Raw genomic sequence first — 17,918 nt, 5'->3', positions numbered from 1 at the left:
GTAATAATATTTAACATTTTTATAGTATTTTGGATCAAATAAATGCAGCCTTAGTGTGAAGAAGAGACTTTTTTCAGAAACATTAAAATCAAACTCCAATCTAGTGTATTGAAAAGTATTTTCTTTGATTTATTTAAACTGATTTTCTATTTAATTGTGGAAAATAAGCTATTTTGGATTTTTCTTTTTACAATATCACATCTTGTTGTACTTTAATAAGTAATTAAGAAACCAGACAAACACAAATTCAATGATTTTTGTTCTTTATAAACAATAATTGTATATTTTTTTAACCAATCTTTCATACAAACTCTACAGTGTTGACATAATATTTCATCATCCAGTTTTAAAACTCTAAAACATCTTATATACACTGATATCCACACGTTTTTTACACCCAGCAGTCACATTGGTTTGTAAAGACATTAATAACAAACACTGGCAGCATAAAACATGGCAGCTTTGCATCTCAACTCACTCTCTACGTTTGGTTGATCCGTTCATTTGTTTAGTGCACATACAACACTGACAAAAATGGATATGAAGCACAAAATAAAGACAAAAGCAGTAGCAGATAACCAGAATTAGATGGAGGACCGTGTTTGCCTGAGACCAGAAGTCAATGCTTTGGTACACAAGTCCACAATATGAGCGTGCTGACAAGCTTTACAGAGAGTCTGAGAGCAAGAGATGATATTTCAGACCATAAATTCTCTTTATAGTTTATATCATAAGTACATACATCGAAACGACAAATAAAATCCAGATTCACGAGGATACCCTGTTCATGTGCGTTCACACTGACAACAATTTAACCGTCCAATTAAAGCAATTCAATATTCAGCATCACGTGACTTTACATTCTTCACTCCCATTGGTCGTTGCACTGCTGCTCATTTGCATAAAGCTGAGCTGCTCAACTTTGTCTAAATGCAAAAGTCTCAGACGTTAAATGAATGAAGAGAATGAATGTCGTTCGTTGTCAGTGTGAACGCAACGTTGAAAATAAAACAATTTCTCATCAGAGTAAAAGTGCTCTGAACGTGACGGTAAGTTTATATCAGCTTAGCAACATCAAAGCAAACTAGTGGTGATGTTAACCGTGTTAACTAGTTAACCGTGAGGTAATCAGCACGTGCTATCTATAGACACCAAATAATTAAATATACTATTGCTATTGTTTTCATTACTTGATGTTAGCTGCATGCTATCCTCAGCCTATAAGCATATAAACCATAGCTGATTTCATATTATAGAAATATATATTTATATAAAACATCTTTTACTATGCTACATATAGATCCGTTTTGGTTCTCAGTGCATGCAGCGTCCAGATATCGCCATCTTTTCCCTCTGTTCATCAGCGCAAATTTAGAAAAGAGAGGTGATATATATATATACACTCAATACAGAGTGTTTAAACATTTTTCTTTTCCTATAAAGGCTGACAAATCAATGTTTTTCTGTGGCGTCAAATACTGCAAAAGACGACTGCACTACATGCATTGCACACAGCTTATTTACCAACTTTGGATATTTCAGTGATATGATGTTCTTATCAAAGCGTCCAAAGACATGATTTCCTGAGTTTAAAAAAGAGGCCCGGTTTAGGACCCCAAATCTGGGTGGAATTAGACAGACATGGACACACAAATGTCCTCCGTCAGATATCCATCTCGATCCAGTGATCTCTGCTGAGATTTCCTCCTCCAGTGTCTCTGTTCTCCTTAACTTTCTTTCATTTGCTCAGGAGTTTCTCAGATCATCTTCTGCGACAGAATCATGAGTTTCACCCGCACGTGATCCTGTTTCCCCGTCAGTCGTTGACCAGAGTGCAGGGGATCGTCAGAGATTGTTTGGCCTGTTCATACACCTTCAGGAAGTCTTTATAGCGTGGAGCGCAGCCGAGCCACGCCTCCCCAAAGTGCACACGGCCGGTAAACAGGAAGCTGCCAGCGCCGGGACGAACGCCACACTGCAGAGGCGTCCGGATCTCACCTAACCGCGTCAGACGCCCGGATTCAGGGAACAGCACAAACTTCTGCCGATAAACCCTCGTCGCGCTCACTTTGATCACTGCTGCTTTCAGATTTGAGTCTGTATCCACTGAACGGATGTTTCCTCGAACCACTACAAACACAGAAAGCTCTGTTAGAACGATGGAAAACGAGTGTCAGACTTCAGCTTTTGCAACTTCGGTTGGTTTACGATTTCCTTCTAAACCAGAAAACACAGTTGGAAGCCACTAAATTAAACAGCTGGACTGATGCCAATTGGGTTTTGATAAATTGAGTAAATTAGAAATGTACTTTTATCCAAAGCAGTTTACAGTAGAAGACTGCAGAGAGTAACCATGTGTGAAGGAAACTCTAAAAATGCACTTGAAAAAAGTACTTCTAATTAATGTTTACTAAGCTGAGTACTAAAATAATAACTTTTATTATAATAAAAATTATATAAAAAAATAAATGTGCTAAAATTACTCATTAAAATTATAATATATATAAACAAAAAACTAATAAAAGTAAAAAAAAAAAAATACTAATTTTTTTTGTTAAATATGAATGCAACATTTAAGTTTAACTTGATGTATTAAAATGACTAAAACTTAAATAATTAAAAACTAATAAAAAACTAATAAAATAATAATTAAAAACAACAAGAAAGTGCAACAAATTGTTTTTTTTTTTAAATAAAATTAAAATAAAAAAATCTATATCTATGTCTAAATATATAAATATATGTTCCTGTGGCTCAGTGGTAGAGCATTGCATTAGCAGCGCAAAAGGTTGTGGGTTCAATTCCCAGAGAACACACATACTGTAAAAAAAAGAAAAGTGTATAGCCTGAATGCAATGCAATTCACTTTGGATAAAAGTGTCTGCTAAATGCATTAATGTAAACCTGATCTAAAATAAATAATAAAAATATAATTGATACTAAATTAGGGCTGACCCCTGTACTTGAGTTTGAACCTTTGACCTCCAGATCTTTAACTAAGCCGCTAGAAAATGTGGCATATTGGTAGCTGAAGCTTGTAGGTTTGTGGTTCTTGCTATCCTAGAGACATTTACACAGTTTAGTGCTAAAGTTATGCTGATTGCTTGGAATAAAAACACATTTGTCCTAAAAAGCAGAACAAAAAATACAAAAATTCAAATACTCACCGAAGTCACTAGTGCACACAGCCATCAGGATCTCAGTGTTATTGCACGGCCTGCAGGCTCCTGTGAGAGAAAGAAGAGAAGAGCATGAGACACAGAAGAACAGGAACGTAACTCGCAGCTCTTCAGCGGAGGTGTGATGGAGATAAATGACCTGCTGATCAAAGTCAAGACCCTAACACTTCACTCTTCCTCTCTAACGTTCATCTGGCTGATCTGGATGGGCTTGTGAAGTAAGAAAACTGAACAAAACCCACCCACACAGAAATCAAAACGATTCTCATTCTTCAAGTTTGTGTCATTTTGAAGATTTTTATATCCATTTACAAAATGTTTCCATGCTAACTATAGTTTTTTGTCAAAATGCCAGTCTTTAAGTTCAGGGTAAATGGCTTCATTGATTTGAAATGAATGAAAATGAGACTGTGATGAACAGACAATAATGCGCTAATTAAAACGTCTAAGATTTTATTAAACATTTAAATTGAAATGTAATTGTAAAATAATTTGAAATAAGATGTATAGTTTCTAAACAAATTGTGATTTTATTTTTTGTTCAATTACAGCAAATTAATGTTTTTGTTTATATTCTTGAAACAATACTAGTAATTATTGAGATTATTAAATTTTTCAACTAGTTTTATATTAGTTAAGATGTAAATTTTGTAGAATTTTTTTTAAATATGTATCAATTTTTATTTCAATTTTTGTTTTAGTTATTTTAGAACATTAAGTTAAACTAGATATAAATGAGAAATAATTTTTTTTTATTTGAATTAATGTTTACTTTGTTTTATAGTTTTATAGTTTTAACTTTAGCTTTTTTCATGTTTAGTGAATTGTGAGTAAATAAAAACTAAAAACAATAAATTTTTATGTACATTATATTCATTTGTATTGTTAAAAACACGCATTATATATATATATATATATATATATATATATATATATATATATATATATATATATATATATATATATATATATATATATATATATATATATATATATATTTTTTTTTTTTTTGGGGACTTTCAAAATTATACAATTCAACAGCACGCTCTCCACATATTTCCCATATTTACAAATTTTATAAGTACAAATTGAGACAATTTTAATAAAAAAAAAACAAACAAAACAAAACATGCATTATATTGGCCATCCTGCGCTCTAAACGTTGGCTAACGTTGGTTGAACATTACGTAAAGTTGAGCACTATTTAAAGTCATCATTACTGAAAGTTAATTGAATGCATGTTGGCCGGCAGCTACACGTGTGCGCTCTCAAACAGCAACAGGTGTCTGTGTGGGTGTGAGAAAGAAAGTTGTTGGCCCTTTAAAACTTTTAAACGTCTTTCCCTGTCTCCTCTCTGCTCCCAAACTCCCAACAAAAGATCCGCTTTTCAGTTGCGTGGTTAATCCCCAACCCCCCCGTTACCACGGCGACTGCGCTCTCATGCAGGTCTCGGAAACGGCTTACTATGGAGACAAACCCCCGTCCCATTCGAAGCTTTTGTCTTTCTCTCCCTCCCCCTCCGCTCCTCGAATCCGAGCGCTCCCTCCTCCGCTTCCCACAACTGACTGCAAGGAGCTTCCCAGCTGAGACGACCGAACACTATCACTGAAACCTGTTACAGTTAAATATCTGCAGTGCTGCGATTACAGATTGAAATGGAAAGTGCATGTTTGTGCTCTTCAGATGGTGGATCTAAGCTGAAATGCATTACTCTAAAGTTCAAGTCTGAATGAATGTTCTGTTCTTGGCTGGTTTTGTTTGTCTGGTGTTCCTCGTTCTGCACCCCCATCCAGCCAGAGGTCACTCGACTTCAACTCAACTCCTACTTTGCATACTTTCATAACGTTGCACTGAACTTTCCTGCAGAACCATCACAGATTTGCAGAGACATCATCTGCAAGTTAATTCTCAGAAACGAACCCATGTAGATGAGTCTAAAAGCAGTAGAGTTGGTTGTAGTCATTTTTGGAAATTTGGGATTAATTTTGGGATAATATCAAAATGTTTAAGTTCCAGAATGTACAAATGCTCTGTGTTCGATATTTCAAGCAGTTTTTAGTTAAATAAATGTGCCCAGTTTCATAGCTTTGCATTGCTCTTTTTTTTGCAGAACCTTCAACATTCAGGATTCACTGCAGGTTCATTCTCAAAAACTAATCTGATTAGATTGTACTAAAAGTGCATAAGCAATTTTAGATTATATTTGGGCAGATATTCAATTATTAATGTTAGTTCCCACTTTTTTGAATATTTTAAACTAATTTTTTGTTTTTGCATGATTTTGTAGCAATTGCACTGCACTTTTTTTTTTTTTGCAAAACCATTAGATAAATTTTTGATTATTTTTGGGCCAATGTTAAATTCAGAAAACAATTTCTATGATTAATATTGGAAGTAAATTTTACTAAAATAAATGTTTTGTTGTCGTTGCACGAAATAGCTTTAAATTTGCTTGCAACCATTGTATACTATGTATATGTTGCATAAATCTGCTGTATCTTGCAGAATATTCACCTTCGCTGCCGATTGGATCTGTGTTGACTGACGGCTGCGCTGTCCAATCGCCTCTCAGCTCGTAGCGAAATGCAGCGATGCGTCTGCTTATGTCCTGGTGAGGCGTCGCTTGCAGGAAGAGAGCCGGTCGTTCTCCAGGCATGGCACTGAAGCAGCGCACATGGGCCGGGCCGGATGGCTCGGAGGTCTCGTCTCCCACCAGAAGCTCCAGGACTCCGTCCCGCTCCACGTAGAGCTGAGCCCCGCCCCAGTGCTGATCCGGCTTGATGCAGGCTGACACCGGGCTCCTGCTGGAATCGCCGGGACCCATGGCACTCCACGGCAGTCGGGGTGAAAGAGTGAGACGCAGTGCTCCAGCGGGGTACAGCCACTCCACTGAGCCCTCCACACACCTCAACCAAACCTGCTCCACGTTCTTCACCGCCTGAGAGAGACCACTGCACAGATGGAAACCAGCAGAGGTTAACCAGAGAAATCTGAACAGGCCAAACCTCTATGAGTCACCGTATCCACATTAAATCTGGTGCAAACACATAAAAACAGTCATTTCTCTTAGTCTGCTTTCTCAAAACTTGAGCCTTGAGTCTTTTGACCCATGCATTAAACTGCAGGAAAAGTTTAACGCCCCCTACTGGTTACTGGTTCCTTTAACTGCAGCCATTTAAACTTTCTGCACTAGTGGAAACATCCTTCAACATCCATTAATATTGAAACCCGTATAGCACACCTTTTTATTACATTATATAATTATATTGTCTTTATACTTTACAAACGAAGTGCTTAACCATTTTTTGCGCTATGACTATGAAACTATGACAAAATATTCACGATAGATAGATAGATATGCAATGCAATTCAAACACATTTATGAGAGAGGATTACTGCACATTATATTTATACAAAATATTTTACGTATATTTACTGTAATTAATTGCATACATTTTGCACACTTTTAATTGCACAGAAATCATGCAAGATGGCAGGAAAAAATCAATGCATTCCAGCAAAACGTTAACATAATGCGCAATATATTTATCAACAAAATCAACCGATATAAAGCCTGCCCTGCAGCTCTTGTTAGTCTTTACCTTCCCCTCCAGCTGCACTGGTCTTCTGAGTAACTGGCCATCGTGAAACCGGTCAGGAATGAAATCCAAAGCGCAAAATTCCTAAAGTCCGAGAGCTGCATCATCGCGCTAAGAGAGACACTGCGGTTCTCCAGTGAGATGCGTGCGCAAAGTCCTTCTCTTTGCTGCTTTTCCAAATCTATAATTAAACAAAACGAAACCCTACTGATTCCATACTGTTGTCTGATCTAAAAGAGTGTTCTGTCTTAACTAAACTTTCCCTCTCTTTCTGTAGATCAGTCCGTGCGCGAGATCAGAGAACCGCTGACTGACCGGAGCTCCAGCGCAAGAGTTTCAGAACTCGACTAAACTTAAACCCCGCCCACAACAGGAGGCGTGGCTTCACCACAGTTAAAGTCCAATGAATGGCCTCTCCTTTATTCACTCTCGGTAAATGAAAAACGACAGAAGAATGTTTAATCAGCCTGAATGTATGTGAAGGATTTTGAAACATAACACGTTGTTGGCAATAGCGTCCGAATCATTTAAGCGAATCAAATCATTCACGCGGCTCGTTCAGTGAACCGATTAAATGATTCACTGGATTCTGGCATTTAGCGTTACATTTTTGTAGCCAAAATCGCTGTTTGTTTTTGTTTTAATTATTCATTAGTATTCATTAGGTTATAAAAATATGAATTTGTGTTGTTTATTATTTAAAAATAAGAAACAACACACATGAACTGTAATGTTTTCCAAATATTCTTAATCCAGAAAGTTAATGGTTACTACATTGTTCCAAAACTCATACTTCTATGAATAAATAAATAAAAGTTAATCCACTGATTAACAAAGGAATGTCAACCAATTCTAAAAGAATCATTTCATAGAGTCGGTTCAAAAGAACGTTCGAATTCGTTGTTGAATCAGTTAATTTGTGGTGCTCCAGTTTTCAGAGAAAAAGTCGAGAATTATTATTTTTAAACATGTTTCGGTTAGCTTAATTAACATGGTTAAAGGATTTAAGTCACCATGTAGTCAAAAGTTACATTTTAATTAAATCAATCTTAATTATACATTGTAATCCAATTAAGATGGTTAATGATTAATGTACGCTTGTGTCTAAAAATATGGGGAAAATTGCTTGAAAACTGAATAGTAGGCTGCAAGAAGCGGTCAAAGCTGAAGTTCAAATCGAGTTGAAGAAATATTATGAAGTCAAAATAAATGCATTATAAATCCACTCCAATACTAGGCTTTTAAACTTATGGAGAGATGCAGAGAGCAGGGGGATGGGTGTTGTAGTTGGGATAAATGGAGCTCTCTGCAGGACGTCCTGCCCTCTGTTCACCCCATGCTGAGGGACTCTTTCTTCTCACTGCATTATAAGCAAATCAGATATTCTTTTGTATCATCACTGCAATCTATCTTTACGGATGGTATGCATGTGTGTGTATGTGAGCGTGTGCCTTTGATGTGGTTATGACAGGACCTTTGACATATTCAAAGCCTGATGTCCAGTAGCCCTGCTGAGGTGTGTGTGTGTGTATTGTGTTCCCTGCTGATCTGCTGTGTATAAAGTGAGGCTTTTGTTCTCTGGTGACCACTTCAAAGAATAGACACATGAAAGCAAACGTGAACGTGCATGCATGTGCGTGTGCATGTGCAGTGTTGCATATAGTAAGAGAATTGACTCTCTGAGTCTTTAATGGAGTCTTTTTCCAATATATGCAACAAATCCATAAAACGTTTGTAAATTAAGAAATATGGTGAAGCTAAGTTTGGATTGTCAGTGTAATGTAGGGAAGTACAGATTTGATCAGATTTGACACAGCCCAGCATCTTAAAATAAAAATGTCTGTTCATTTGCAAAAAATACTTCAGAATGCCTAATTTTATGATGCCGAGTTAAAAAACTGAAATAAAAACTTTCTATCAGGTTTGTTTTTCACAAAATATGAATAAAGATTTTAAAAATGATATCAGCTTTAATGCACTCATCAAAATAACAAAATCAGCCAAATGTTAAATGTTTTAATGACAGAAAGAGGTATTCAGAATTAACATTTTCATCTGAGTGGAAATTAGGATTGTGCACAACAGAATCATTATATGTGACGTCATAATGGGCAATTTTTTCTAAATTGAGATTCATACATCCTCTGAAAGCTGAATAAATAATCTTTCAGTCGTATGGTTTATTAGGAGGACAATATTCGGCTAAGATACAACTATTTGAAAATCTGAGGGTGCAAAAAAAAACAAAACAATCAAAATACTGAGAAAATCACCTTTTTAAAGTTGAAATGAATTCTTAGCAATGCATATTAGTAATAAAAAATTAAGCTTTAATTTATTTACAGTAGGGAATCTACAAAATATCTTCCATAGAACATGATTTATACTTAATATTCTAATGATTTTTTTGGCATAAAAGAAATATCAAAAATTTTGACCCATAAAATGTATTTTTGGCTATTGCTACAAGTATACCCCAGAGACAACAATACAACAATAAATAAACAATTAATCACAGAGAAAGGAAAAAAGTCTGAATTGTGAAATTAAAGTATCACTTAGCATTTTTTTTGTTTGTTCCATGGCAGAAACAAAAAAGAAAATGAAATTGCAAGAAAAAAAAGTCATTTTTCTGAAGTATATCTTGCAATTCTTACTTTTTTATTCTTTATCTCAGGAGGTCAAGAAACCAAGTCTGAATTGTAAAATATAAACACAGAATTGCAAGGAAATTATGCCCCTGTTGCAGTTTTTCTGCTGATTAAAGATTTCTTTACCTTAAAAAAAAAGCTATCAAATCCATCATATTACGTTTAAAAGTGACATGCTCAAGTTATATTGTGATTCACCATAAGCAAGTATTGAGTTTTATTCAGCAAATATGATGTAGGGCAGTGTTATATATTTCTATAACCATTCATTTAATCAGTCTCTACACAATCAACAGTTTAGCTTTGCTTCAATTTGGGGAAGTCGTGGCCTAATGGTTAGAGGGTTGGACTCCCAATCGAAGGGTTGTGAGTTCTAGTCTCGGGCCGGACGGAATTGTGGGTGGGGGGAGTGCATGTACAGTTCTCTCTCCCCCTTCAATACCACGACTTAGGTGCCCTTGAGCAAGGCATTGAACCCCCAACTGCTCCCCGGGCGCCGCAGCATAAATGGCTGCCCACTGCTCTGGGTGTGTGCTCACAGTGTGTGTGTGTGTTCACTGCTCTGTGTGTGTGCATTTCGGATGGGTTAAATGCAGAGCACAAATTCTGAGTATGGGTCACCATACTTGGCTGAATGTCACTTCACTTGATTTCAGCTTTGAATGCTTCAGCGGTTCTCCTGCGATCCATGAATTGATTGCTCAGTGTTTGCCCCCTCATTCAAGCATGTTCCTCAAGTCTGATTATTGGTTTCTGTGTGTGTTTGGGGGTGGGGTAGTGATGGCCTCTTTAGATCTTGATCCAGCTGTGTTTGCTGTCTTTCCTCTCGACACACACACACACACACATGAGAAAGAGCAATGAGAACAACAGTGTCATTTTTCACAGCTCTCTCATAGGGGCTTGCAGGCAGATACAGCATTGTGTGTGCTTCCTCAATGAAGGCACTACTTACGCTGTTATAATGGAAAGATTAAAGGATATACGGAGGGACAGTGAGATTAGAAGAAGGGTCACACTGTAGAAAGATTGTGTTTATAGCTTCACTTCCATTGTATGTAAAGTTACAAAGGATTCAACTCAAGTTCGTCTAGCCTGTGTATATATATATTACATTTCTGAGTAATTTGTTGAAAACCATGAGGGTGTAACACTATAGGTATAACATTATGTGATGCATTTTGGCTTATGGTTAACTTCATTACTGAGTAGAAAGGACTGTATTATGGGTAAATGGTCTATAAGATTTTTTTTATGTTTTTGAAAGCAGAAGTATTGGTAAATTTTTATTGGTATTTAAAGTCAAGATTAAACATTATATAAAAAGTTTTTACTTTGATGCACACATGAATGCTGTGCCGCATTTAAAAAAAAACATTAAAAAATTAATTCTAAACATTTTTGAAGGAAATATCTAAAAGTTGCCTGTTCAAAAATTATGCTATTGGAGATTCTAAAGTGACTTTTTTTTGTGGTTGCTAGGGTAATCTGTATGGTTGCTAGGTACGCGCTTCTCCTTCAGTGTGATACCCCCCAAACTATTTTATCATCTGCTAAGTATAAGACTCATTGCTAGCATTTACATTTATGGATTTGCATTTGAAGTTCAATACTTGGGGCCCTATTTTAACGATCTGAAACGCAAGTGTCAAAGCGCGAAGCGCAAGTAAGTTTGTGGGCGGGTCTCGGCGCTGTTGCTATTTTCCCGGCGGGATAAATGGCTCTTGCGCCCGGCGCAAATCTAAAGTGGGTTGGTCTGAAGTAGCTTCATTATTCATAGGTGTGTTTTGGGCGTAACGTGAAATAAACCAATCAGAGCGTCATCCAACATTCCCTTTAAAAGCAGGTGCGCAAGTTCCATTATGGATTGCTATTATTATGGCGTATTTACCAGGCGCACGCCAGGAGCGGTTCACAGCCGAGGAGACTGATGTTCTTGTAAGAGCAGTGAAAGACAGAGAAGTTGTGTTGTATGGGGATGGGAGAAACCCACCCAAAATAGCGTCGGTTAAACAGACGTGGGAGGAAATAGCCACAATTGTTTCATCTATTTTTTTTCCTGGTTCTTGATGGACAAACCAATTTGTCAGATGTCCTTATATACATATATGTCTTGCCACTATTGGGCAAACAGGTCTGATTCTTAATTACTACAAGTAGCCTGAATAATTTGTAAGCTAGATTTATGCCTATTTTTTCACATCTTCGTGACACACCACAATGATTTCCGTCATCTCATGTGTTAATATTTTTTTAGTGTAACAATTTATGATTTGCAAAAATAACTGTTGCATCTGTGTAGATTACATGAGCAAAGTGAATGCGCGTTGTGCACGCTATACATTATGGTCAAGCATGCGCCCTTAAAATAGCATAATGAACAACGCGCAACGCGCCACTGACTTTAGACTAGGTTTTTTCTGGTCAGTGGCGCAATTGTTTAATGGAACAGCAAAATAGCACCAGGGATTGTTTGCGCCGGAACACGCCTCCTTTTTTGCGCTGAACCGCCCAGGGAGCGCAAGTTCATTCACTAGTTTAGCGACGTGCTTCTGTGGAGGGAAAAGCGCGCTTTGCGCGGGTGCAAAATAGGAATGACACATGCGTCGGTGTACAAAGTCAATTGCGCTGGGTGCAAGATAGGGCCCTTGATGTCAGTACACTGAATCCCTATAGCAAAAGTGATGCAGAAGCACATTTAGAGAACTCCTGTGATGTTTCTGGTGTGGAAACGAGAGCTCGGGAGAGTTACTAAAGTGAATCCTCCGTACACACATCAGACGCTAAACACACACACTCTCGTACTAACACACATGTAATAGTGTACTTTCACAGACGCTCTACAGCTGTGGGCTTGTTTCTTTACTCTTTTTCCTCTTAACTGTCGTAGGAATATTTAACCTTGCTTTAGCGCATCACTGTCAATCATGAAGAAACGATTTCACAAGCAGCTGCAGAACATTCACCGATTTTAGATAACATTCAGTTTTACAATCTTTACAGTCTGCAAATCCAGTGTGCCTAACAGAATTTAAAAGAAAGAAAATCACAAAAAAAAGTCTTTTATTAATGTGTGTAGTTGAAAGACATTGACATTTAAAAGTTTGGGGTCAGTTTGATTTATTAATGTTTATGAAAAATCCTCTGCTCACCAAGGCTGCATATATTTGCTCCAAAATGCATTCAAAACAGTGAAATATTATTGCAATTTAAAATAACTGTTTTCTAGTGGAATATATTGTAAACTGTAATTTATTCCTGTGATGCACAGCTGTATTTTCAGCATAATTCCTCCAGTCTTCAGGGTCACATGATCTTCAGAAATCATTCTAAGATGAAACAGAACCACATTTATTTAAAATAGAAGTCTTCTGTAACATTGTAAATGTCTTTATTTTCAAATATAATGTGTCCTTTTATTTATTTTACAGTATTTTTTTTCATACAGTATGACAAACGCTTTGGAAAAACTCCTTGGGTTTTCCTTCAGTTTAATTGCATGTCTCATCATTCTCTCGCTCCATCTCCCCCTCTCTCTCTTTCTCTAAAGCCGTATTTCTGCATCTCATCAGTTTAAGTGTGTCCTCTCTCACTCCCCCTCCTGCCTTCACTCATTTTCTTCTTCATTGACTCAGACGGATATCTCTCGACTCCTCTCTCTCTCTCTCTCTCTCTGTGTGTCGGTTCACATTAAGCGTGATTAGCTCACACCCTCTCACATACGCACACACACAGCCGTATTCACGGACAATGAGCACATGCCGGTGTAGTTTGACCCCTGAGAGCCTCCTCTCCTCCCCCTGTCATCAGCATCACAGTCTGAAATATCTTCAGTCCTTTCAGACCAGGCTGCATCCGCCTGATAGCACAAATGAGAGCTGTTCAATATCTCAGATGTTTCTCCTAGACACATTTTTGCATAAGTGTCCTGCTTGTTCCTGCTGAGCCAAAGACTCGTGCATCTCATTTAGAGTTTCAGAAGAGATTTCAGTGATATGCTTAGATTTTCTCAATATCTCTACACTCTTAGTGTATGCTTGAATACTAACTTGGTTGTGTCTGTTTGCATGTCTCCTAAGGATTTTGGGGGAAACATCTGAGACTACTTCCTAACTTCAATGTACTACGATACTACACATACTTCAATGTAATCGAGGACATCATGAGTCTCTTGAGCCATGGGAGTGCAACTTTCCCCTGGTAATGCAGTTTTAAAATACTAAAATATACCATTATAAAGAGAAAAATATACTATTATAGATTTTACTAATATTTTGAATTTTATTTGTATTTTTTTCATTTTCATTTTGTTTACATTTTCGTTTATATCTTAATAATTTTGTTTTATTTTTGACATTTTTATTATATTTTATATTAAAAAAAAAAAATTTGTAGTTATGTTAGTGCATCAAGTTAAACTAAATGAAAATTCGAGATTTTCTTTGGCGACTAGCTTAAATACAATTATTTAATAATTTTATTTAATATATATTTAATTTTATGTCTGGTAACTTTTTTTTTTTGTCTAACTATAATAACCCTAGTTGTTAATCCAGTAGGAGATGTATTACATTTTAGCTTTTTAACCCAGTAAACGTTCTCATGCGTTTTGAAAGTGTAATATGATGCATTAAAATATTTGTTAATAATGCATCATGCATGTGAGAGTTTTATCAGCTATTATTAAGACCTGTCATTGCAAGCGTTTCCTAAGTTGGTGGTCTTTTCACACATGAAAAGCAGGAATAGACCATAGGGTGTTGAATAAGCTGTAAAGGACCTCTGTGAAAGCAGCAATCATGACTTTATTGAATGAGACACTCTAATTACTGGTTTTCACTAAGAAAAGCGTTAGTATTTGTCAAAGCTGTAGTATTCTAAAGTTGAGTTTGTGTGGTCTTCAGTGTTTGTGAATGATTCCTCAACTCATGTGTGTTTTTGAGGAAAGATGTGTTATTATTTACTAAGAGATAAATGCAACATTTTTATCTGCTGAACCATAAAACAAGTGTGAAAACCCCCACAGATGCACATTGAAAGAGACCAGTATCACACAGAATTGATGTAGAATTAACTTTAAAACCAGTTTTTACTCCAAAATTGAAGAGTAAATTTCATAAATTATTAAAAGAATATGCAAATAACATACTGAGTTAACATGCAATTTTGAAGTAGAAAGACAAAAAACAGTAGAAAGTAAAAGGTACTCCATTATTAATTTATAACTTCGAAAAAACTTTTTTTTTTTAAGTTCATCAGATATGATTTTATAAATGATGATTAAATGCATAAAACAAGCATGTATTTGCTTCAGTTGTGCCTGATCCTGAGCCTCATAACTTGCATCTGTTCTCAGTTCAGCCAAATAGATTTCTACCAAATTTACCAACAAACTCTTACTAACAAACTCAGAACTGAAGCCTCGCTGGTGTGTGTGTGTGTGTGTGTGTGTGTGTTTTCTAGTCGGCTGCCTTATTTTGTCCATGTGTTTGTGATGGAGGTCAGCAAGGTTCTGATGTTTGTGATGTTAATGTGAATTGCATACAAAGACGAGACACTGAAAGAGTCAGTCTGAGTCATAAGCAGTCAAAAGATCATTTTACCGCCATTTCTGAGTTTCTGAGGAACCCAGGAATAGATTGACCGGGATTCCCTGGGGATTTGTGTGTGTGTGTGTGTGTGTGTGTGTGTGTTTGTTGATCAGTAAAAGCACAAAAGAGCTGATCAGCCAAAATGCATGAGCTGAGATTAAACTGAAAAAAAAAAAAAAAAACACAACCTAGAGGATGCAATATGAAGTGCAGGAAGACAAACCACCTTGATTAGTGAAAACAATTGCACAAAAAAGATTTTTGCTTACAGATAATTTAAATGGTAGCATGTCACGATTTAATGATGGTGCAATTGAGTGGCTCTGAAAAGCTGCCCTTTGACCTCCTGCCTTGACCCCGACTGACCCCTGAGTCTGTGTTGTCAGAGATCATTAGTCAAACACACACACACATACACACACACACTGGCCAACTCGCACAATGATCACTTGTCAGTGCGTTTCATTTATCTAATTATCAGCCAATCAGGAAACAGGCCGTGCCGCATTTTTTAAAGATGGAAAAGAGCCTCACACACATGCATCAGCACACCTACACACTCTCTGCTCGGTTCGTCTTCTGCTTTGTGCTCAGAAGATGAATATAAACAGTCAAAAACACAATCAACTACATCCAAAGCTTAACACGTTTTTCATTTTCCTCATATTTAGGTTTTCGCTAAATCAACCTAAAATTAACAGTTTTTTTGTTCTGACGTTTTGAAGGTTGATCCTATACAGTTCTTTACTCTGTATAAATCTAGACTCAAATGAATCAGTAGTTGTCTTACAGTAAAATAGAGTTATCAAATGAATATGCATAGAAGTTCAGATCAACTGATCTTGGGAAAATGTTATGAGAAACCTTTAAATTCAATCTGATATTGATTCGAGATACCTTGGCACATTTTAAGACATTTTAGAGAGTTTTTTTTACATACGAGATAACTGCAATCTTTTTCGTTTTTGTTTTGCATCTGAAAAGCATAAATGAAAATAATTTTTTATTATTTAATTCATTTTTTTATTTTATTTGTTGTTTGTTTTGTTTATATGACTATTTTCATGTTTGGTTTTGATTTATAATTTTTTTGTTATGTTTATTTTTTGATTATTTTTATTTTGTTTGTGTTCTTTGTTTAGCATGTTTCTATGTCCATTTTGATACTTGATTTATATGTTTAATAATTTTTTTTTTTATATATAAATTCTCTCATTTTAACGTTACTTTCCCATCTTTTGTAGTACAAAAAAACCTGTTCTTAGAGAACAAACATCTGAAAAGGACTAGATGGGTTTGTTGCACAGACTCTTCAAAGGATCTTCATCAATAGTGTAGAGTTACACACTGAGACTCGTATAATGTAGCAGCTCTAATGGGAGACGGACAGGCGACTGTAACACACTGAATATCCTCATCTACACAAAGTGCTGTACCTTAAGAGACATTTTCAACAGCAAGCTGATTTTGAGATATAAAAGTAATTTGTTTTGAATGTCTGATGTTGTAAGTTTTCAGTTTGATATCAGTTTCATATTTAGGGCACGGATTAAAAGTTACATCTATGACAGTTGCATTTATTCCACAAAATAACAGGCAGCACATTTGTTTTCATCACTGATAATATGTTTCTTGAGCAGCAAATCAGAATGATTTCTGAAGATCATGTGACTCTGAAGACTGGAGGAATGATGCTGAAAATACAGCTGGGCATCACAGGAATAAATTACATCTTACAATATATTTAAATAGAAATCAGTCATTTCAAATTTTAATAATATGTCAGTTTTTACTGCAGTTATTCCAAACTGACCAGAATTTGATCACTATTTTTTATTCCCAATCATTAAATGAAAATGCATGGAAGAAGTGCAGTGCACCACATCACAACTGCTTTAATGATCCTGATGAATGTCCTGACAGCTGGAAAGCCTTCAGTGATAAAGTTTGACAGCGAGGTTTGTTCTGGGAGAACAACAGAGAATTTCAGATGTTCGGCTCTTTTAGGTCCTCATTTTCTGCCTGTTATTCCTTCATGCGGCCTCTTGTGCGAGTGACTGACTCTATTGTCATCGATACATTGTAAATCAGTACATTTTGGAGGGAAACCGATAGCACATCTGTGACACACACACACTGTGCCCTCAGGGTCAAACCCCTGTCTGACCAGACACAACAGTGTGTGTGTGTGTGTTTGAGGGTGTGTTTTGTGTCTCTTGACTCAACAAGAAGTTCCCTCCAAAATTTCTATTCTCATTCATCGGGCCAGCCGCTTCCCTCGGGGGCTAAACCCACACTTTAGACAGCGGTGTGTGTGTGTGTGTTTAGCCCAGCCCCACAGGAGCTCACCGCTGCAGACACAGCGGGGGAGAGATACCTCCTCCACTCGTCCTGAAAACACCACTGAAAAGATTGCAGACTGAAAGAGAGTCTCTTTGTCACATTTACAATGTACAAGAGTGGAAACTCAATTGACTCGACTTGCTTGTCCTGTGTGAAACGTTTACTACAAACAAATACACAAATAAATCGTGAATTGTTAGTTTAAATGATGTCCTATGCAGGTCTGGAAGTTGTTTCAAAGTGAAAATATAATAGAAACGTGATTTACCATGAAACTAGTGTGACTTGGTCATCTCAGTCACATATAATTTGCTGTTTTGACCAACTACTTCAGCTGTATTCATGCATGACATGCAGAACAGTTTTAAAGCATTTAAAAAATGCATTGTTTTTAATTATATTACATGCAGATTTCCTGTTAAATTAAATACTAAATGATATATTTGTACTTTACAAGATTAATTTGTTACACCAAAGACTCATTAAATAAAAGTCATGCAAAATGAACATACATACTGTATGTAATATCACGATCATTTGATCTTATATTCAAGT

At 36.3% G+C, this 17,918-nt stretch overlaps 1 protein-coding gene across 1 annotated transcript; it reads right to left on the bottom strand.

Moving 5' to 3' along the window:
• Nucleotides 1–246: 246 nt before the first annotated feature.
• LOC113042069 (meteorin) lies at nucleotides 247–7,102 on the bottom strand. Its single transcript, XM_026200635.1, has 4 exons — nucleotides 6,782–7,102; nucleotides 5,694–6,130; nucleotides 3,168–3,227; nucleotides 247–2,130 (listed from the first exon to the last, which is right to left on the bottom strand). The coding sequence occupies exons 1-4, from the start codon at nucleotides 6,883–6,885 to the stop codon at nucleotides 1,817–1,819; spliced, it is 915 nt and encodes a 304-aa protein (XP_026056420.1). The 5' UTR covers nucleotides 6,886–7,102; the 3' UTR covers nucleotides 247–1,816.
• Nucleotides 7,103–17,918: the final 10,816 nt, after the last annotated feature.

Source organism: Carassius auratus, chromosome 24 (assembly GCF_003368295.1).
Source record: "Carassius auratus strain Wakin chromosome 24, ASM336829v1, whole genome shotgun sequence".
NCBI lineage: Eukaryota > Metazoa > Chordata > Actinopteri > Cypriniformes > Cyprinidae > Carassius > Carassius auratus.
This window is presented reverse-complemented; position numbering and strand designations above follow the sequence as displayed.

Coding starts and splice junctions, on each gene's coding strand:
- LOC113042069 (XM_026200635.1), bottom strand. CDS start 6,885: ATGATGCAGCTCTCGGACTTTAGGAATTTTGCGCTTTGGATTTCATTC. Junction 6,131..6,781: donor CAGTGCAGCTGGAGGGGAAG/GTAAAGACTAAC, acceptor CCATCTGTGCAG/TGGTCTCTCTCAGGCGGTGA. Junction 3,228..5,693: donor AGATCCAATCGGCAGCGAAG/GTGAATATTCTG, acceptor TTTCTCTCACAG/GAGCCTGCAGGCCGTGCAAT.